The 22,313-nt window shown below is 37.6% G+C and overlaps 5 protein-coding genes and 1 long non-coding RNA gene across 8 annotated transcripts in view; 2 read left to right on the top strand and 4 right to left on the bottom strand.

Annotated features, from left to right (window-relative positions):
- Nucleotides 1–1,439: 1,439 nt before the first annotated feature.
- Nucleotides 1,440–2,110, bottom strand: LOC111797003 (basic leucine zipper 4-like). The gene has a single exon (XM_023679848.1). It carries the CDS (start codon nt 2,060–2,062, stop codon nt 1,598–1,600), a length of 465 nt encoding a protein of 154 aa, XP_023535616.1. The 5' UTR covers nt 2,063–2,110; the 3' UTR covers nt 1,440–1,597.
- Nucleotides 2,111–4,421: 2,311 nt separating this feature from the next.
- LOC111797001 (protein PHLOEM PROTEIN 2-LIKE A10-like) lies at nt 4,422–9,032 on the bottom strand. 3 transcript variants are annotated; one of them, XM_023679843.1, is made up of 3 exons: nt 6,234–9,032; nt 5,358–5,474; nt 4,422–5,079 (listed from the first exon to the last, which is right to left on the bottom strand). In XM_023679843.1, the coding sequence occupies exon 1, from the start codon at nt 8,473–8,475 to the stop codon at nt 7,207–7,209; it is 1,269 nt and encodes a 422-aa protein (XP_023535611.1). In that variant the 5' UTR covers nt 8,476–9,032; the 3' UTR covers nt 4,422–5,079; nt 5,358–5,474; nt 6,234–7,206. The 3 variants fall into 3 exon arrangements, with proteins under 3 accessions (XP_023535611.1, XP_023535614.1, XP_023535613.1); XM_023679846.1 differs by having other exon boundaries at nt 4,422–4,985; XM_023679845.1 differs by having other exon boundaries at nt 6,242–9,032.
- Nucleotides 9,033–9,240: 208 nt separating this feature from the next.
- LOC111797004 overlaps nt 9,241–22,313 on the top strand; it is a 15,270-nt gene continuing 2,197 nt past the window's right edge. The window contains exons 1-2 of the long non-coding RNA XR_002815465.1: nt 9,241–9,251; nt 13,418–13,420. This is a non-coding gene — a long non-coding RNA (uncharacterized LOC111797004). The remainder of the gene's footprint in view (nt 9,252–13,417; nt 13,421–22,313) is intronic.
- On the bottom strand, nt 10,269–13,419 carry LOC111797002. Its single transcript, XM_023679847.1, has 3 exons — nt 12,822–13,419; nt 11,732–11,919; nt 10,269–11,443 (listed from the first exon to the last, which is right to left on the bottom strand). The coding sequence occupies exons 1-3, from the start codon at nt 13,387–13,389 to the stop codon at nt 10,949–10,951; spliced, it is 1,251 nt and encodes a 416-aa protein (XP_023535615.1). The 5' UTR covers nt 13,390–13,419; the 3' UTR covers nt 10,269–10,948.
- Nucleotides 15,338–17,511, bottom strand: LOC111796999 (U-box domain-containing protein 30-like). The gene is made up of 2 exons (XM_023679841.1): nt 17,095–17,511; nt 15,338–16,941 (listed from the first exon to the last, which is right to left on the bottom strand). The coding sequence occupies exon 2, from the start codon at nt 16,878–16,880 to the stop codon at nt 15,555–15,557; it is 1,326 nt and encodes a 441-aa protein (XP_023535609.1). The 5' UTR covers nt 16,881–16,941; nt 17,095–17,511; the 3' UTR covers nt 15,338–15,554.
- Nucleotides 21,103–22,313, top strand: part of LOC111797000 (serine carboxypeptidase-like 7) — a 3,167-nt gene continuing 1,956 nt past the window's right edge. The window contains exons 1-3 of the mRNA XM_023679842.1: nt 21,103–21,306; nt 21,394–21,539; nt 22,256–22,313. The exon at nt 22,256–22,313 is cut by the window's right edge and continues 19 nt beyond it. Of these exons, the coding sequence (XP_023535610.1) occupies nt 21,155–21,306; nt 21,394–21,539; nt 22,256–22,313 (356 nt within the window). The 5' untranslated portion in view covers nt 21,103–21,154. The remainder of the gene's footprint in view (nt 21,307–21,393; nt 21,540–22,255) is intronic.

The following is a 22,313-nucleotide window of genomic DNA, read 5'->3' as shown; positions in this document are numbered from 1 at the left end:
CACAAAACTTTGATCCACAATATTATTTATAGATTTTAAGTTTAATGTCGTTAATACAAGAAGCTGGGCACAAGTCTACACGAGTCAATGGTTGAGGTATGGAGACGAAGCAGTGGTGCTATGTTCAACAGTGTTTAGATCGAAGCATTGTTGAGCTAAGTTAGGTCTTAAAGCTAATATTTGTTTGGGTACATTTAGATCGTGGGTCATATCCAACCATATTTTAAAAGATTTGCATATCCAAAAATAAAGGAAACATTTTAATTTGGCAAAATGAACACCCCCACGCGTTGTGTTCATCTTCTCATGAGTTGATAACTTGTTGCAAAGTAGGAGCACAAATGAAAGAGAGACAAACTTTAGCTTTCACTTTATATGCTTTGTTAATATTGCACGATCCAAAGAGACCATAGCTTTCTCAGTCAAAAGAAAATCTATGAACTTTTGAAACCTTTTTTATCTGCTTGGTTTTTCTTTCTCTCTTCTTCTTCCTCATAAAATCCCATGCTTTTTTCCACTCTTTGATTAATATATACATAAAAAAGAACAGACACGACCAAAAACCAAGCCTCATATACCTTTTTATCCCAACAAAACAACCTCACTCGGCATTCCTGAGGTTATTTCGCCGAAGCAATGCTTGTGTTTTTTTATTTACTATTACAGGCAGAGAGACTTTGTTGTCAACTTTTTCTTTTCTTCTTTATTTTATTGTTGGTGGAAAATCAAATCTTTGCCTTCTTTTTTTTTTTTTTTCTTTTTTGGTTTCTCATTCTTTGGTTTCGATCATTTTCCATGTCTCTAACTTTGATGTTCTCCCATGTATTTGGCTGTCATTTAAGAATATACCTTGCACTTGGATTGGATAAGTCTTCGACAACACATTTATCTTGTCTGCTCACTCTAACAATTATTTGGTATTGATATATGATGTCAAAAATTGGAATGTTAATATACAATATTTACTATAATTAGAAAAAAAACTCATAATTTAATTTCATATAAGAATTATTAAACGATAGATCTCTCGAATGGAGATAATAAGAAAACCATCGTACACGAATCACTCTTGATATTATAGTAAATTCTCATTTTCTATGTCGTAGCAAATTATCATATCATATTCATTTTGGTTCACTAATATATACATGTAGTTTACAAACTGTCATGTGATTATCATTTCAGGTACCGTTGANTTTTTTTTTTTTTTGCATTTGAATCTCTTATCATAGCGTGACAAAATAATGTTGGTAAGTTACGAGTATAATTAATCCAATGTTTAAATTTTGATATAAAATAAAAATAAAAATACTCTACCCTATTTAATAGGGCTATAATATGCCCATGAAATTAATTAATATGATATAATTAACTTGTAACACAAAGATTAATTTTTAATTTCCACACACACCTAATTTTGAATTAAAAAAGAAGAGAGAAACTAATTTTAATTTAGATTAATAAGGTGAATAATATATATTACATTTCAATGTCACATTAGAATTTGAAATACCCATCAAATACTAATAAAAATATAAATATCCTAAGTGACATTTATTATTTCATTCTCATGAAGAAATTTCTTCAATTTTTTTTTTTAAGAGTAATAATTGAAAGATATTTGCATGCATGAATTCTCCTTCTCCTGCATGGGAACAGAAATCCGGTAAAGGTCCGACAGGCGAGCATGAAGTGCCACAAATTCCGACCACAGTCTCTCATTTTGTCTTCGTACCATACAATAACGGTTCAACACTAAGTTCAGTTGGCTTTTCAGCTCCTGGTTCTTCACCTTCAGCCGGTCCGTTTGAACCCCTAGATTCTCCAAATGCCTCTTCTTCCGCAACCTCAACCGCCTCGCTGACTCTCGGTTCGATATCCTTCTCCTTCGTCTCCTCTCGTCGTCAATCAAAGAGACCGCTCGGCTCGAGTCTTGCGAACCGGAGTTTGATCTGGCTGGATCTTCGAGCAGAGACCAAAGCTCCTGGATTTCGGCCCGTGTGAACCCAGATTCCTGAACCGGCCTACGAAACCGGACAGCTTCTTCTTCAGAATAGAACATTGGTAAAGAGAATGAGTTGTAGCTCAAAGAGGAAGGCTATAGATGAGAGAGAAAGGGAAAAGGGAAGGAAGGAAGAGGAGAAGATGGGTATTTAAAGAGGAGTGGGAGGGGACACCTTGGCCCCTCAGAGGGCGAAAATGGTCATTTTCACTTAATCTACTAGCTGTGTGCTTGGGCTGTTGTAAAGGGTATCAAAGCCAAACACCGGACGATGTTACAACGAGTAGGCTGAGCCCCAAAGGAAAAGGGGCACTGGGTCTCAGGGTAGTGGATTGAGGGTCCCACATTAATTGGAGAAAGAAATGCCTCAAATAGGGTAGATTGTGAGATCTAACATTAGTTAGGGAGATGAACGGAATATTCTTTATAAGGCGTAGTTAATGCATTTAAAAAATTTGAATAGAAATGTTGGTAGTAGAATATTGTTAGTGGTAAAAAGGGGGGAGGTAGAATCTAGGAGGTGGCTGGTATGGCGGGTGTAAAGTTGTTGGTAAAAGTTGAAGGGTGGAGAGAATTAAAGGAAGGATTATAATAGTGATACCAAGGAGGGAGATTATCTCTTCCTTCCTCTTCTTGGGTAACCCATAGGACCCATCAAAAAGCAGTGAACTTTAGAGGACGAGCGCACATTTGTCAAAAGAAAGGCAGAGCGGCATTGATGAAGATCAGCAGCCGATTTGATTATCTTTTTGGTGGAAAAAGGGATAAATTTGGTAGTGGGGTCACCCATTTTTGTTCTGGTTTTCTCCTCAGAAGGATAGAAGATGAGCTCTCTTAGCTTAACCACGAAGAATCAGATAAAAAAACGACAGATTAGACAAAAACCCTTTTTCAGAAATGGAGAAAAAAGAAAAGGGTAAGCTTACCAAAGCCCAATATTGTGCCCATCATCCTCAAACTCACATGCAAAAGCTTCAATTTTTAAGAACCATCATTTTATTATTCAAAAAGCTTTGCAAATTCAAATCTAAGCAACCCCAATATATTCCCTACGACAGTTTAGCGCAGTTAAATGTCGGAAACTTGGGCGGTTTTTTTAGTTAAATTTGATGTTAGTGTATTTGTAGGAGTGGAGGCTAACATGCATGGACGGCAAAGGTGGTTTTTTTCTTGTTTTTAAGGGGAAAAAAAAAAAAAAGTGTGAGGCTATTTGTATATTTAATGGCATAAACCATTGGCTTTTGGCCTAATTTTTCCTTCTTTTATCAGTCGGCTTCATGTGCTGCAAACTAAAAACCAAAAACACTGGATTTCTTTTGGATAGGGTTTCTTGGTTTCTTTGAAGCAGTGTTCTGAAACAAAAACAACCTGGTTTTCAGATTTTTGTTTCTTAGTGGTACTACGACGATGGAGAGGTTAATGGGCTTTCATTGTTGGGCTTGAGTGCAAACTAACTTAGGCCCAAATGGAACATACGTAAGATCTCAGGTCGGTAGGAGAAAGAAATGAAACATTCCTTATAAAAATGTAGAAACTTGTCTCTAGTAGACATGCTTTAAAATCATAAGGCTGACGGTGACAAAGCATAATTTGTTAGCAGTGAGTTGGGGGCTATTACAAATGGTATTAGAGATAGACACTCAGCGGTGTGCCAGCGAGAATGATGGGCTCCCAAGATAGGTGAATTGTGAGATCTCACATCGGTTAAAAAGAGTAACAAAGTATTATTTACAAGGGTGTGAAAACCTCTCTCTAGTAGATAGTGTTTTAAAACAGTGAAGGTCACGGCAATATGTAATGGGCTAAAGCTAACAATATCGGTTAGCGGTGAACTTGAGTTGTTACACTATATAGTTCGGGTAAACTAAAGAAAGACCGACTAGTATAAAGGAGAGGATGCGCCCTAAATTAGTTGAGCCGAGGAACATGTCCCCTTTAATCTTTTGATCGACATATTTTCCGTTCTTGACACATATTCATAAAGGAAACATATAAATAGATGAATAAATCTCTTAATCCATTTAACAATAACGTAATAATAGTTATTAACATTAATTATAATGGTTGATTATTTTACTATGCCCACTGTTATTACTATTTAATCATCTCTAATATTGCTTCGTTTTTTCTTTGGATTCCCCGCTGGTTGTTGGCGATAAAAGTGAAAGGCATTACTTTATTTAAATAATGCATGACATTATCACTCCCATTTTTACAACATTATTTAAAATCATGGCCCCAGGCCCTCCACCCTTTTTCTTTATTAATTTCTTTTTATGTTTCGAAATTTGGAAAGATAATTTTTTCAAAAATCAAAGGAAAAAAAAAATGCTCGATCGTATGAATTGAGATATGAATCCATTGGTGAATCCAAGTGGAAAAAGAGCACTTGAATTGTTATTATAGTAATTAATGCAGATTGAGAATGAATTGAAGCAGTTCAGACATTCAAGTTCTTAATTTAGACTCTAAAGCAGTAATTTGGGTTGATTTCATCTCCACAAAACTTACAAAAAAGCAGCAAATTTCTCAGATTCAGAAGCTCCTATATATCACTTACCCAAGAAAAGGAGGAGCTTTTTGATTTGGATTATACAAGATAAGAAGCAGCTCATTAGATTGCATCTACAAGTGGCTGACACTTCTTGCCTTTAACAGTCCTCCTCCGGCCAGCAGCAGCGCCGTCCTGTTGAAGATTCCCGTCGTTTGGAATCAAGGGGGTGTCGTTTGCCTCATCGCCGTCATCCTCAGCCGTGGCAATACGAATACAAGAGCATCGTTCCAAGGATCCAAAGAAAGCTGTGACAAAGCCATTGATGAGCCAAGTTGCCACACCATCAAGCTTCCCACATGCTGGAGAGGCATGGCTTGGTGAAGAAGTTCTTACTCTTGGCTCCATAGAACTTGATCTGATGGAGAAGAAGCTACTGCAGGTGGAAGTAATGGCAGCCATGAAAGATCAAATTTGAAGCGCTGTCTGTGGCTGAATCAGAATCAGAGGCAGAGACAGAGACAGAGTTATGAAAGCTCCAAGCAATAGCAGCTTATAAGTTCCAAACAAGCATCTTCTACCGACCCTGTTTTAATAATTAAGGGTTGAATTTTGAAGCATGCCCTTGACACAGTTAAATTGCCGACAAATTTGGTGGTATAAATCTTGTTGAAAGAACAGTGGAAATTAATCTCAAAACATTGATCTTTATAGAAGAAAAAGATAAACAAAAGTTGCCTAACAAAACGTGCAAAGGCAAATCATGATTTGGGCTCATACAATTACAAAGACACATTCAAAATCAGAGGCAGTAAAACAAAAACAAAAGCAAATTTGAAAGCAGCTTGTAAGATTATGCCATACCCTCAATGGTCCTATGGGGCCTGCACGAATGTATTTGCCGCCTCTTATAGCTGGCAGCTGCCCTATCATCCTTCCTTCTCACTTCAGCTTCTACTCTCTCTCTCTCTCTTCATAATTCTACCAAAATATGATGGAAGCATAAATAATAATATCAGTCAAAATACCAGAAATTTCCAGGAGGTTGGAAAATGAATCTGAAACAATACATATTTAACTTGAAAAGTGGGGATGGTTTTTCTGTTAATAATGAAAAGTGAAGACAATGGGGCATTCCAATATATTTGAGGTTAGTAGGAAAAGGAACAAGGAGGTCGTCTTAAGGAGGTGATGTGAGATCCCGCATCGGTTGGGGAGGGAAAAAAACATTCCTTATAACCTTTCCCTAATAGATGTGTTTTAAAAACCTTGAGGGGAAGCTCGGAAGGGAAAGCCCAAAAAGGACAATATCTATTAACAGTGGGATTGAGCTGTTACAAATGGTATCAAAGCCAGACACCGGGCGGTGTGCCAACGGGGACGCAGGGCCTCTAAGGGGAGTGGATTATGAGATCTCACGTCAGTTTGAGAGGGGAACAAATATTTTTTATAACCTCTCCCTAGTAGACGCGTTTTAAAAACCTTGAGGTGAAGTTTAAAAGGGAAATAAGACAATATTTGCTAGCGGTGGACTTAGACTTAGGCTATTAGGCTATTACATGATGGGTAAAGGAAATCATAATCCATCGGCCCCTATATCTCTATTACTAGAAAGCATGATTCTAAAGAGCTACTTGCATAAACAAATGTTACAACAAAAGTGGACATTAATGATAAAAGAATGGGATGATAGTAATCATGAGACCCAAATGCTAAAAAATGCACATCATCATGACCCACCTTCTCACCTATGAGCAAACCTACTGGAAAAGAAATGCCAATTGGAAAGAACTTGATCCATTGTCGGTGTAGAGTATGTTGAGGAAGTTGCCCTCCCCCTGCATCAGTATCTGGCAAACGAGACATCCAATATGGTGTGCGCAGTCTTATCAAGAACATCCCATTTAGTTTCAGAAAGAAGAAAAAAAAAAAACTCCTTGTGATCTGCAATACAGTTGAAAATAGCCTAGGGCTCTGCAAAATAGTTCTGTAAGAACAAGCTTAACAGGATGAGTAGCCCACATGCCAAGAACAACAAAATCTGTCCTCTAGTGAGGAATGCTAAAATAATATGAGCTTTTCGCAAGGACTTGCATGTTCTCATAGAACAGCTATAATTGGAGAGATCTCTGTGGACAGCTCAACAGACAAAGAAACTTGTACGTCTTATGAGAAACAAAAATAAAAATCACATGAAGCTGCCTATATTCTAAAGTACGCCATGCTAAGTAGAGAGAAAGAGAATGAAACATGCATCATTGAGAACTTGCTATGATCCATTGAGTATTTTGAACAATGGATGAAATTGCATTATGTTTCCAAGTCATATTAGAACATATGGAAAGCATCTTGTAGAAAAACCAGAGAATCAGAGCTAACACGCCTTTATATCATTGCAGCAATGCAAACTATCTAAGGAATACTGTATTTTTTGTCAAACTGCCCCAATCACAGACATGAGCTTCAAAACCTTACAATCTAAATAGACAGAAAAGGTGGAAGTAGTTTCGTTGTCAGTGATTTGACTCCCATTGCTCCAACAAGAAGGTCTAGGCACACTCATTGCTTAGTTCTCATATATATATTTGTTCAAGAAGTATCATCGTCATTAAAATTTGAATGATATGGAGAAAGTACAAAACCTTCCCTAAGTGCAACAATGGTATATACTTTCTAATCTAAGTGGCTTGCTTTAACTTCATCCGGCTCTATATTATGCAGGTAACAGAAGTCTGGTGCCACCAAAAACATGTAGATATAATGCTAAACAAATTGTAACAAGGACAGAAGACTTAGCGCTGAAGTATCTGATGACTTGCAATCCCCTACCCACAACTTCATCATGAACTATATCAAGACTTCTCTTCAGACCATCCATGAGCTTCCACAACAAAAATTCCACAAAAGATCTTGTTGTTTCAAAGGTCACCCTACCAGTTAAATCAAGCACAAACTTACGATTTCTAGGAACTGCCAAAGTAGATGAAACCGCGCCAACCCACCCATTTTGGCTATCCTCATTTGAGCTGGCCATGGCCATCTTCTTTGGATATGCTCCTTCAGAAAAGGGGTTGTCTCCTATCTTCGACAGTCCATTGCAGGATGAAACCGGACTCAATTTCGAAGGCGATCGCGAGCTTGTCAATACCTGGTGAGATGTTTTTACTAGAGTTTCCACAGCGCCATTACAAACAGAAACAAGCATGTCCTTCACCTTGTCCTGATGCGTGGGATTGGTCAATCCACTAAACAAATCATTGTACACATTAACATCCATTGTTTTATCAAGATATACAGCAACTGCGGTGCTAACAAAAACTTGTATGCAATTCGCTATAAGATTTTTGCTTTTCTCATTGGAGGCCACAGTTACCCATCTGGGCACGTCTGGAAATTCAGATCCAGATTTGTAAGAACTTGAATTTCGACTTGCATCATCAACTGATCCAGGGATCGAGTAATATCCCATAACCAAGTTCTTTGCAAAACTTCCAACCACAACAGACGCAAAACCAGTCCCAGCTGTTGAGAAAAGCTTCTCAACGACATCAGAAGTAAAGCTCGAATTCGCCAAACCAGCCTCCGCATTTTGTTCATTCTTTGACACAGATTTATAACCTCTCATCATTCCAATCGTAAATGCCTCGGTGATCTTTTCCAGAGACTCCGAAAATTCCTCAGATTTCGCAATTTTGGAAATTTGCTTCAAGCTGTTGGGAATCTGGTCGGAATCAGATTTCAGAAACTCCTTCAAGTCCTTAGAAACTACTCCAATAGCTTCAGAAGAATCCGCAACCATTTCAGCAACGGAAATCATGGCGCCCAAGAGCTTCATCAACTTCTTCCTCCTCCTCTCGACAGAAGGCAAATGATAGACCTTGTAAGCACCGTAACCAGAAACCCCCATGACAGTCAATAGAATAAGCCATTTCTTTCTTCTCTGAGAGAATCCCAACCCCCTTCTAACCAGTTCAGAATCCATGACGCGAGAGCGAGACTCAAAAAAACCCTAGAACCCAAATCAAACCGAAACCTAGATTTGAGATTGAAATGCTCGAAATAGAACGAAAATGGCGAAACCCAGATTTGTTGAGTTTTCCGTCTCGATGAATGGGAACAGAAGAAATCCGATAAATAAAACAGAATCGCAAACCTGCTTGGGGTTGTTGTACGAAGTCAATGAAGATGGAGGGGTCAAACCTAGAAGAAATCGTAAATTTCCAGAGAAGATGCAATTGGCGGCAAGTGGGAATAGCAACAGAACATGGAAGGAAGGTGAGTACAGGTGATTGGCTTGAAATGAGCGTTGGGGTTCGGGATCCTTGTTAGGAATATGATACGATAGGATTAGAATGGCATCTGCTTACACAAAATATAAAGTTTAAGAAGAAAAATAAGAACAGAAGGAATTGGAAGACGAGTTCATCTACGAGTCGGTTTTACCGTTCTTACACGGAAACACCAAAATCGCAGATGAGAATGAAACGACCAATCAGAATGACAATTGCGTTAGGATCATGCTAAAATATTGGTGTTGAATCGCGTGATCTGAAATATTTACAAGTAAAATATCCTTTTTATTAAAAAAAAAACTAAATATTTTGTCTATTTTTATTCTAAATTTTCTATTTTATTGAATTATAAGTATATTTTTTAATTGAATATTTTTTAAGTTAGGCAAACTAGACTCATTCAACTGTCATTCTTTGTACAGTTGAAGAATAATTTAGTAATGATTTAAACAAAATTGCAACAAATGTTTAATTTTCANTTTTTTTTTTTTTTTTTTTTTTTTTTTTTTTTTTTGTTTAAAATGAGACATTTCTAAATTGATGGCATTATTATTAGCATTATTACCATTTCTGGTTAAATTTAATGTCATTTATGATTTAAATACCAAACCAACCGTATTTGTCTTCAATTAAATAGGCTAATTTATACAAAGTAATCTTAATTTATTAATTTATGGAGTTTGTTACATTTTTCAAACCCTAAAATTGAAATCAACTCAACATTTTAAATTGTTTAATTTAATAAGTGTAATAAGAAGTAACAGCCGCCTCACACAAATATTGTCCTCTAGGTTTCCCTTAGAGACTTTCCCTTAAAGTTTTAAAACGTGTTTACTAGAGGTTCTGGAATGACTAGCATCCTTAGCACACCGCCTGGTAACAGACTCTGATACCATTTGTAACAGCTCAAACTCATCGCTTCCTTCTCCTCTCTAATCAATGTTGGATCTCACAATCTTTGAGGACTTGCGTCCTTAGCACACGGCTCTAATACCATTTGTAATAGCTCAGCCCATTGCTATCGGATATTATTGTGAGATCTCACATCAATTAAAGAGGAAAATAAAACATTCCTATTTTAAAACCCGAAAACGAGAAAAAGAAGAAGAAAAAAAATTCTTGGAAACTCTTTTGAGTTATTTTATTTGCTCCACAGCTTCTGGACATTTGTTAAATGCTGAAAATATGAGTGGTTGACAATGATTTCCCTTACGAAAGAAAAAAGGAACTCTTTTAGCCACTCCCGTTTCTGTTGCACTTTCCCTGTCCTCCGTTTCTGTCATCCTACAATTCTTTATCCTGCTTGTCTTCTTTCTCACTTACAAAAACAGAACAAATCTTATCCAGAGTGATTGTGGACACTACGCTTCCGTTCAATTCCTGATATCAATTTTATACAAACTAGCTAATATTCAAGTACTACAATAATGGACCAACTTGCATTCCCACGGCAACAGGATTGGAACAAAGCCATATCTGCGAGTATGACAACTAAAGCTATATAGCATAATAGCTTCATGGAGTAGAGAAGGGTAAGAGTACAGCGATGAAATGAGAATAAGAAAATGGCCCATTACGGTCCTTCTGTACATACCGATACCTGTAATGGACGAGACAGAGACGTAACTTCATTCAAAACGAAGCCCTCTTTCACTTTAAAATTCAAATACAGAAACCCAACGGAACCCTCCTCAACTGCCTCAGTTACATAATTCGGTGGCTCCTTTGGCTGTTTTTAGCGGTTTCTTCTGTCAGACAGCTTACAATGAATCTCCAATCCTGACAGAAGAAGAGTTCTGGGTATCCTGGAACGCCTGACAGACCAGAAGGATGAGGACAATCATCGTAGGGTATTCCGTTTTCCCTTTTTGTCTATTTACTGATACATAATTTACACAATTCCCAAACAAGAAACCAAACACAAACACATTATCAAGATACACTCTTCCGAACTGGAATGATCATTCATATCATTTACAAACAATCTTGTCACCCAACCCACTAATGCAATTTCAGACGGCTTTATGGGCTCGGTATCGGCAGACCAACAATCTTGTCAGACTGACTTTGTAATTCATTTACACTCATCAGCAAAGCATACACAATTTGAACCAACACCTTGATTTCTTTTTTCTTTTGTTCTTTTGTTGTTGAACTTCCCTATTATTTGGAAGCAGTCTTGAATTTAGCTGGCAGAACCATATCATCATCCTCGAGATCACTGAAAGAAATTTCTTCTTCGTTCTCAAGAGGGAGGATGGTCTTATTACAACCACCCAACTCAGAGTCTTCCTCTAGCCAGTCGTTGTCTGACTCATCCTCGTAGTTCTGAACAAGGAATTTTGAAGAAGGCCCAATCGTGGAGTTTCTATCCTCGTTCTTACTTATAGGTTTTTCAACAATAACAGACTTATCGATGAATTGCGTCTCAGAACTCTCTATTTGATATTTCTCAGTCTCATAATGTCTTGGCTCAGACATCAATGTCCAAGGCTGCCTCAATCCAGAATGATTATCATGGAATGCCATGGGACTACCGTCTTCCTGCAGCATATCGCAGCTGTCTTTTAACTCAAAAGTGTCTCTTCCACACCAGTAGGACTCTGGCTTGGTCTGCTTTTGTAATTCCTGCATCCACATTGATCTTGCTTCTGCTACCTACAAGTTTGAAGAATCCTTATTCTACCGCAAACATAACGTTTCAATCAAAGGAAGCAGATATACTCAATATAAACAGTAAAATACATGTTTGAACGTCATATGAATAAAATGAATTTTTCTGTACCAAGGCATATAGATAATTTTTGTACGTTTAACTATACATGGGATCCTAAATTAATGATTTGCACCACCATGCCAACCATGTAACAATATAGGAAGTACATAGTTTAACTAGAGAAGTTCCATTGCGATGTTAAAAGTCAACGGAAAGAAAGAGTAGTCAACCTGTGGAGTAGATAAAACCTCTGCATCCTGCTTATTGAGTCTTGAATGCAGGAGCACAAAATAGACCTTCCAAAAGTAGCTCTCACTCATATGGCAAGGACAGAGCTCAATTCTGAGAGCAGCTAGTCTAGGAGCAAGACGTTCAATAGTAAAAGCATGCTCTTTTTGGGCATCAGACATTTCAAAATCTAAAACAAGAAAAAGAAAGGTCTAAAGACATAAATATACAGGGTTCAACAATGTGAAAAAACATCATACGAACATATAGTTAAACAACAAAAAGTCCAAATTTTCCACATAAAAGTCAGCACATTTAATCATATAAGTGGGATCACCATATAACATTTCTTTCTCATTTATCTTACATATCCAAGCATAAGAGATGGAATTATGATTAAATTCAGTGTAAGGTATAGTCTTGAAGTTTAAAAAACTTGGTTATAATTGATTGTATAAGACGAAAACACTGTATTTGCACTATAAATGATTAACATAATTGATAAAGCCTCTAATGTAACATGTGATGCTAATTATATTGACAGATGAAGGAAAACCAACAAGTGCCCAGGTTTTGGAGAGACCTAAGTCTTTCCCTCAATGCACAACACTTCGCTATCTTCACACGTGTGAGTTCACTTCATACATGTCATATTCGAAAAAGGGTCCCACATCACGAAAAGGATTCGTGCATGCTTCAACCTACACAAGGGAGATTCTCAACACTTGACAAACTGACACGTTACATAGCAAGGCAATCACTTAGACTCGCGAAGCATTCACCAAGTGTAAGTGAACTGAATAGGGGGTTTATCCTTCCTATCAAAAACAATGGCGCATTTCATTGAAGTCTCCATTTGAGGAGAAGAATTTCCTAAATCATTCCATGAACGATTCCAGCATCAAGTTAACATTTCATTCAAAAACAATGGCGCCTAAGATTATTAGTGGAATTCGCACCATTCAATGACCCTCGTCCTATATCCGATGAAAACGAATAAAATTAAGACCAAAGAACTGTATCTACTTTGTAGGGAGTTCAATCAACAAGCTTCTAACGAATTGGATAGCAAAATTACCGAAACAAACATACCATCGTTGCACTCCTCCTCGTCAATTGGGAAATCAATCCAAGTCTCAGGGTGCATTGCAATGTTGGTGGCAAACGTCAGCACTTCATCAGTGATCCCAACAACATCTCCCCAATCCACCTCGTAGCATTCCCCCTGTGAATCCCCGGATTTCGCATACGCTTCATGGTTCGAACGCATCTTCAAGACCTCAATCGGATCGGACGGATCCACTTCGTCCTTGGAGATCGACGGATCAGGCTGATTAAACGCCTCGAACGGCTTCCAATCGGAAGAGGCAGCGAGATCCCCATCCAACCGGGGATGAGAAGGCGGCGGAAGAGTCAGGAAAGAGGCGACGCCCCAAAATTGGCGGGTTAGGGTTTGTTTGAATTCAGTCAAGTCCCCTCTGACGCGGCGAGATAATGCTTCGTCGTCGAGTTCGGATTGGGACTCCATCTGGTTGCGTGGAGTGGAAGACGGAGAAGGAGATGGAGGATCAGAGTGAATGGGCGAAACGACACCGTTGTGTTCGTCATCTTCGTCTTCAAGCCGAAGGGTGTTGGCAATGGAGCGAGCCAACCACGACATTGTATCCAATTCGAATGGTGAAGTGAAGAAAGTGACTGCTTAAGACTTGGTCCCTTAATTTGGCGCTATTTATCGGTCGGCCTATTATTTATTTATTTTTAATTTATAAGAATATTTTCCTTAAATTATATTTTAAGGTTATTTTAATTTGTTCTTTACGTTTCCACATTTTCCAAACTATACTTTCTTTTTATCCTTCTTCTTCTTCTTTACGTTGGTGAAGGTTAAAATTGAGTGATAGTAAATTTATTCAGCGTGTTAGTTTAAATTGGTAGAATTTTAAATGATAAATTTAGATTTAATTACGTTTTATTATTAAAATATTCCATTTTTTCTATTTTTACTTTTTGCCATTTTTTAAAATGCATAATTAAATTTTGTTATTTAGCTTGTTAAGTCTATTTAGACCAATTGTTGAGTCGGCCCAAACAACTTTTGGCCCACATTTTCGTTTGCTTTCACTGTTTTCCGGCCCAAACAACTTTCAGCCCACATTTTCGTTTGCTTCACTGTTCTCCGGCCCAAACAACTTTTGGCCCAAATTTTCAATTTATTTTATTATTTTTTTTATTTTTTATTTTTTGAATAATAGGCCTATCCAATTAGATTTTTGTAGTTATACGAGTACGAGGTACAAACATGTAATAGATATTTAAGATAATATTGTCTTATTCACTAATTAACGCTTAAATAAATAAAAAAAGTAAAGTAAATAAAAAAGGGTTAATAAAGGAAACTAAGTTGATCAAAAGGATATATTTTGAAAGTTTCCGCAAGGAACCACTAATAGAAATCCAACCATTAGTATAATAGAAGACAAAATAGTGGTCCCAAATGATCCTTGTTTTTAAATTAAATAAAAAAATAAGGAAGACTGTTTTATTATTTATTTTTGCATTTCTGTTTTTTAATTTATAAACATTTTGATTAAAATTATTATATTTTATTTGAAGAGTTGGAGGACATGTTGGCGATGGTTGAATGATGAGCTGACATACGAGCTATATTAAGGGCATCTCCATGTGCCCACACACCCATTTTAAAAGCGACATCTCTTTATTTTCTCATTTAATGTGGTGTTTCAAAAAAATTTAAATCTCCCCCACCAAATGTTTCTCCAAATTTTCACCAAATTTTTCCTTTTCTTTTTATTTTCATTTCATTTCATAAACAATTCATTTGTATTTGTTTGTTTGGGGTTTTCTTTTTCCTTTTTTTGCAAATGGGTGGAAAGGAGTTGACTGCGTGTGCCCATTGGTGGGAACAAAAGGAGGGGGAAGGACCCCCTCAATCCAAACACTACAAATCCCTCTCCATGCTCCATTAACCCTTCTGTCTTCGAACACTCGAGTAAATGAAAGGTAATGAAAACTACATAATTTTCACTTTTAAGGGTGAGGAGTAAATTCTGCGATCATCTCATAAAGATGTAGATGAATATTTGTGTCACCAGGTGTCAGATCTGAATTTTGAACCTTTGGTATGGTCTTGGTATCTTATAATAGAAATAAAATGAAAAGAATATAAATTAATTATTGTGGCAATAAACGGTTTTGAAGGGAATATAATTGAAGCATTATGATAATGATGATGATCCTTATCCTGTTAAGCTTATTTCGTTGGTAGACATTTTCCGACCAATTTTCTGACCATTCATCACCAATCATATCCAAACTTTCAATCAGCCCTGTTTTCTTTTTTACACAGATGAAAAAGTGTTTCAATCTTTGGGGGACCCTTCATCGGGACTGTACNTTTTTTTTTTTTTTTTTTTTTTTTTTTTTTTTTTTTTTTTTTCTCTTTTCTTCTAATTATTATTTCCCTTTACTTTGATCCTGCATTAACCCTGTTGTTAACTGTTCCTAATGTTCAAAATTTGACACTAAATTAGAATTGGAATCGAACTGTTCCATTGTCCATGAACTAATCATCTGAGTTCTTCAAGTAATTGTGACAAACACCAAAAACTCATAATAATAGTAATAATTTGTTATTCATCATACAAGATTTGATTTGATTTGATAGCCAACAAAAAGCTCTACAAAAATTTACAATGGCGAGACTCGAACACTCACCCCCCCACTTGATTCATTCATTCCCAGATGGAAGAAGAAGAAGAATTTAAGGTGTGTTCTAATTTGGCTGGGGTTTTTGTTTCTTCTTCCTTATTGTATTGTTCTTGTAAGCTTACACTTGGATATGAAGAGGGTTGCTGTGTAATTCAAGCTGCAGAGCTTCAGAAGCTCGGCGGAGCGTTGTTTCAGAACGGGATTGCAACCGCTCTGAATCACTAGAAGAAGTTTGGCGGCTAAGCCTGCTTCCACAGCTTGCGATGCACATTCTTCAGGGGCGAGTTTACAGACCGCCCATAAGATTGATAAAGCCAGCTGAGTGCAGCTCTCCGACACTCTCATTAACAACTTCACCAAATTTGGAATGGTTTTGGGGCAGTCTTTCAAGGCCACCCTGCCGTCGGAGAGGGATGAAACTGAATCCAATACGTGAAGGGCTAGCTCCAAAGATTCGGGGCTGAAATTTGGGAGAATTTCAATCAACTGTGGGATTGTCCCAATGCTCACTACTGAGTTCTTGACTTGTTCTTTGGAGCACAGAGCTTTTAGCAATCTTAATCCAGCAAGAACGCCATTTGGGTGTTGTTTTTCTTTGATTAATCTTAACAATCCAACCACCAGGCTTAGACCTGAGACAGTGTCCGCTCCACAATCGTCCCCATCGAGAAGCGTTTGAATCAATCTGGTGCAGTTGATTTTGGTGTCTGTGGATCCCTCGTTCAACATGTCCACCATTAACGAAATCTTGGCGGGTTGGACGAGGTTTCTCCTTGTCTCGGCATCGAGATCCAAGTTCACTAAAATCCCAATGGCTTCGGAGCCAACCGCGTGGGATGTGAAAGGACCCAACAGAGAAGAAATCAAAGCAAGACCGCCATTGTCTTCCACGGTGTTCTTGGTCGAAGAATTCAAAGCCACGACATGTCGAAGCTCCTTCAAGGCTCGGACTCTGGCTTGGCCCTTGACCTTTTTCAACGTGTCTAAGAGCTCGAGAGCCCTCCCCTGCACATCCTCTGACCTCTTCTTCATGGCCAAATACTTTTGGGAAAACCAGCTGTGAATGAGTTGGTGAAGAGTGTTATTGGGAGTAATTGAATCATCCCAAAGCTCTTGCATTGTGGTGGGGCATGTGATATGGCCAAGAGAAAACCATTTCATGATGTTGGAACGTTCATAGGTCTGTCCTGTACAAAGCGTTACAGGATCTCGCATTGGCTCCAATGAAATTGGGCAGATAAAAACCGAAGGAACCTCTATGTTCTCAAGCTCCTCCACCATCTCCTTCAGATCCAATTTCTCCGCCATTCCACCCTCGCAGATGAACCCACCGCCGCCGAGAATACCATCTTTCACGGCGGTTTCCACATCAAGAACTTGCCCTCCACCACCCACACCCAGCTCCGGCTGGTACATCGGCATTTTCCAAAACCCTCAAAAGAACAAATCAATCTCAACAGAGAACAAAATTTACCCAAAATCCCTGGAATAGAACATCAAGAACGAGCAATTGAATTCATTTTCAGCAACCCAAAGCACAATGACAGAAAAACATGTGCGAATCATAAAAAGGGGGGCAAAAGAACAGGAAAAAAAAAAAAAAAAAAAAAAGGAAAGAAAAAGGGTTCTCTCTTACTTTCTCTGTCTTCCACAATCTTTTTCTTCTCACTAACAATCAGAAGCAGCAGCAAAAATGGCGAACGGGGGCATTCTTTAGCTTCTTCATCTGAACCCCTTGGTTGGTCGGAAGAAAGGGCTTCTTCTTCTTCTTCACCATCGCCGCCGTCATCATCAGTAACCACAAATGAACCTCACTGCCTCTCCAAGCTCCACAAAAATGCCCAAATCATCAAAATCCCCCAAAAAAACATGCAATCAAAAGCGATGCCATGAATCTAAATCACTCATACTTGAGAACAGTGCACTTTCCTCAAACCCACCCCCCAACGAAAAATCCCTAAAAAAAAAAATAAAAAAAAATTGTATAAAAGAAAATGTCAGACGAAATTTTGGAGGATCTAAGACACCAAAGAATGGGAGGCACTGAGAAAGAGAAAAATGAAAAATGAAAAATGAAACCTTTTTTAATTACCGATAAATTAATGGAGATTTTTGACTGCCAATTACCGGTTATAGCCCGTAGTCTTACCGGGAACCACACGTGTATGCCGGTTTTTTTTTTCTTTTTTTCATAAAGTGTTTTTATTTGATTAATTGTTTGTGGGGTATTCTTTTATATATTTGGTCCGAGCTGGTCCCTGGGTTGCACTTAGGGATGGTCAATTGGTCAAATAAAAAAGCGATTGATGTAACCCCAAAATTATTGATTAATATATTATATATTAAGGTGCTGTATTTCTTTTACGAAATTATTATTTTCATATAATTTTAAAAACCAACCAAATTTTTAATTGCCAGAAATTCCATAAATTATGAGGAGACAGACATATTTAATCATTTTTGCTAATTTACTCTATTTAATATTCCATCAATTAAACTTTTAATATATAATTGAAAAAGAGAAAATTAAATTATGATATAAAGGTTTAATTTATGTGTATACTGTTTAAATTTAAATAATTTGAATTTAAAAGCCTAATTTAGGTTTGTTACGGAATTATGCTTAATTAATTTCAACTTTCCACTTCCATCTCATAATCTCACCGTTAATTAATATTATTTCTATTAATTTTGAATTATTGTGTTATAATATTGAAAATAGAAAAATAATGGTGCCCTGCGGGTGATCTAGAACAGTGTGAAGGTCCAGACCCGCACTGTTCCCATGGTTACGTGTCAGTACTTTGTTGGCTGTGAAGGAGACTGGTCAAACCACACACCTGATTTTCCAACCCATCAGCCAATAATAAATTAATTATTAAAGTAAAATGTTTAAATATGATTTTGTTTTTTTTAAGACAAATATAAATTAAGGAACAGTATTCATTAAGTTTGGATTGTGTTGGGGGATCTGAATCCGTTTGTGTCATTAATTGTATTAAATAATTATNTGACTTGTTCTTTGGAGCACAGAGCTTTTAGCAATCTTAATCCAGCAAGAACGCCATTTGGGTGTTGTTTTTCTTTGATTAATCTTAACAATCCAACCACCAGGCTTAGACCTGAGACAGTGTCCGCTCCACAATCGTCCCCATCGAGAAGCGTTTGAATCAATCTGGTGCAGTTGATTTTGGTGTCTGTGGATCCCTCGTTCAACATGTCCACCATTAACGAAATCTTGGCGGGTTGGACGAGGTTTCTCCTTGTCTCGGCATCGAGATCCAAGTTCACTAAAATCCCAATGGCTTCGGAGCCAACCGCGTGGGATGTGAAAGGACCCAACAGAGAAGAAATCAAAGCAAGACCGCCATTGTCTTCCACGGTGTTCTTGGTCGAAGAATTCAAAGCCACGACATGTCGAAGCTCCTTCAAGGCTCGGACTCTGGCTTGGCCCTTGACCTTTTTCAACGTGTCTAAGAGCTCGAGAGCCCTCCCCTGCACATCCTCTGACCTCTTCTTCATGGCCAAATACTTTTGGGAAAACCAGCTGTGAATGAGTTGGTGAAGAGTGTTATTGGGAGTAATTGAATCATCCCAAAGCTCTTGCATTGTGGTGGGGCATGTGATATGGCCAAGAGAAAACCATTTCATGATGTTGGAACGTTCATAGGTCTGTCCTGTACAAAGCGTTACAGGATCTCGCATTGGCTCCAATGAAATTGGGCAGATAAAAACCGAAGGAACCTCTATGTTCTCAAGCTCCTCCACCATCTCCTTCAGATCCAATTTCTCCGCCATTCCACCCTCGCAGATGAACCCACCGCCGCCGAGAATACCATCTTTCACGGCGGTTTCCACATCAAGAACTTGCCCTCCACCACCCACACCCAGCTCCGGCTGGTACATCGGCATTTTCCAAAACCCTCAAAAGAACAAATCAATCTCAACAGAGAACAAAATTTACCCAAAATCCCTGGAATAGAACATCAAGAACGAGCAATTGAATTCATTTTCAGCAACCCAAAGCACAATGACAGAAAAACATGTGCGAATCATAAAAAGGGGGGCAAAAGAACAGGAAAAAAAAAAAAAAAAAAAAAAGGAAAGAAAAAGGGTTCTCTCTTACTTTCTCTGTCTTCCACAATCTTTTTCTTCTCACTAACAATCAGAAGCAGCAGCAAAAATGGCGAACGGGGGCATTCTTTAGCTTCTTCATCTGAACCCCTTGGTTGGTCGGAAGAAAGGGCTTCTTCTTCTTCTTCACCATCGCCGCCGTCATCATCAGTAACCACAAATGAACCTCACTGCCTCTCCAAGCTCCACAAAAATGCCCAAATCATCAAAATCCCCCAAAAAAACATGCAATCAAAAGCGATGCCATGAATCTAAATCACTCATACTTGAGAACAGTGCACTTTCCTCAAACCCACCCCCCAACGAAAAATCCCTAAAAAAAAAAATAAAAAAAAATTGTATAAAAGAAAATGTCAGACGAAATTTTGGAGGATCTAAGACACCAAAGAATGGGAGGCACTGAGAAAGAGAAAAATGAAAAATGAAAAATGAAACCTTTTTTAATTACCGATAAATTAATGGAGATTTTTGACTGCCAATTACCGGTTATAGCCCGTAGTCTTACCGGGAACCACACGTGTATGCCGGTTTTTTTTTTCTTTTTTTCATAAAGTGTTTTTATTTGATTAATTGTTTGTGGGGTATTCTTTTATATATTTGGTCCGAGCTGGTCCCTGGGTTGCACTTAGGGATGGTCAATTGGTCAAATAAAAAAGCGATTGATGTAACCCCAAAATTATTGATTAATATATTATATATTAAGGTGCTGTATTTCTTTTACGAAATTATTATTTTCATATAATTNTTTTTTTTTTTTTTTTTTTTTTTTTTTTTTTGGTTTAGAAAGCACATATTATCTCTTAAATGGGCTTGGTCCAAAATAAACAGAGATCCATGTTTGGTTTTGGGCCTCATAGGGCCTCAGCACGTGAAGGGCTTTCTGAATTCATTGGTCACTGGCCCAGTATGAAATATGCAAATAGTATATATTCCTAAAAAAAATATAGTTTTATTTTTTAAAAAATATATATAATTTTAATCCATGTATTTCTCTAATTTATTCGACACACTTTAAGTTAAATCATTTGAATATTTTTTTAATTGAAATTAATTTAATAATAATAATAATTTTCATGAAAGAAAATACATGATAACAAAATTTGTGACCAATTACAAATTGACACGTGTGCCCTTAAACTAAATAAAAAACATAATAATTTGTTTGGTTTGTTTGTGTATTTGAGTGATCAAATTTAAAATTAATTTGTTGTTTATTATGGTATGAAATTGAGTGATTTTTCTTTTGTAATAAAATGTTATTTCTAAAATAAATTTATTTTATAGAAAAAAACAAAGAAAAATTCTGTTACTTGGAAGTGGTAGGTGGAGATTGTGGCTCAAATTATTTGTGTAAATAAATTTCACCAATATTCCACGTGATTTTTTTTGTTGCCCGGAGAAGTGGATCCCACCGCTGTTACGGATTCATCGACACGCTGCACTATTGGTATTCGTGTAGTATCTACAATGTAGACCATAAAACAGAACGAAACATTAACGTAAACGTGGGTCTGGAGCACATTTCGCGGGTTGGAGTTTGGGGTGAGTTTTGAATTTCTCCGATGGCCACTCCCGTTTTCCGGTGGTCTGTTGTCTTCTTCTTCTTCCCTGTTCTTCTTTTTCTGGTGGTCTCCTCCGCTGCCGCAGCTTCATCTTGGACTGTGAAGTATCTGCCTGGATTCCCAGGTCCTCTGCCATTTGAGCTCGAAACTGGGTTCGTTTTGCTTCCTTTTCTTGTTGTATTGTGTGTTAAATGGGTATTAGTTAGCGTTGTGTGTAAGGTTTTGTGGAAATGGAACAGATATGTGGGAGTGGGCGATTCGGAGGAAGTTCAGCAGTTTTATTACTTTGTCAAGTCCCAAGGAAACCCCAAAACTGATCCTCTGATGACTTGGTTTACCGGCGGCCCTGGTTGCTCTGCTCTCTGTGGGCTTGCCTTTGAAGTTGGTAACACTCCATCTTCTTTCTCACTTTTATTTAAATGTATAGATATCTCTGCTCTCTGTGGGCTCTGCTCTCTGTGTGCTGCTCAGTTCTCATAAACGACCATATAGTAATAAATCACATTTCTACGTTAAGATTTGCCCTCTAATTAGTTTCATAGTTTAATGGCTTGAACTTGATGTTAAGAACATAGTAGAATCAGCCCAAAGTCTGGGGCTAGAGCCCCAACGCCATCGAAGAAACTAACATGGTATCAGTGAACAATATCATACCATTATGGAGAGTTGTGATTCTTAACATGGTATTAGTGTCATGCTTTTAACTTAGTCCATTAGTTCGAGGGCTTTGTAGGTCTCAGGGGAGTCCCTATGGTGTATTTAGTTCGAGGAGAGGATTGTTGAGGAGGGAGTCTCACAATGGCTAAGTAAAAGGATGATCATGAGTTTATAAGTAAGGAATACATCAACATTGACATTAGGCATTTTGGGAAAATCAAAAACATTGTGGAGAGCTTATGCTCAAAGTAGACAATATCATACTATTGTGGAGAGTCGTGGTTCTTAACATTTCACACCATTAACCTAAGAATTTGAATCCGGTAACCCTCTAAACTAATCACTAATCCATAATTTTCACACGAATATTTGAATTAACTTAACAGATAGCTTACTAATGGGAGTGGTTTGATTGTGCTAATTGTATATTGAATTTGTTTGAAGGTCCTATAAATTTCAAGGTAGAGCCATACAATGGAAGCCTACCTCAACTAATCTTGAA

The sequence above is a fragment of the Cucurbita pepo genome, chromosome LG06 (genome assembly GCF_002806865.2).
Source record: "Cucurbita pepo subsp. pepo cultivar mu-cu-16 chromosome LG06, ASM280686v2, whole genome shotgun sequence".
NCBI lineage: Eukaryota > Viridiplantae > Streptophyta > Magnoliopsida > Cucurbitales > Cucurbitaceae > Cucurbita > Cucurbita pepo.
This window is presented reverse-complemented; position numbering and strand designations above follow the sequence as displayed.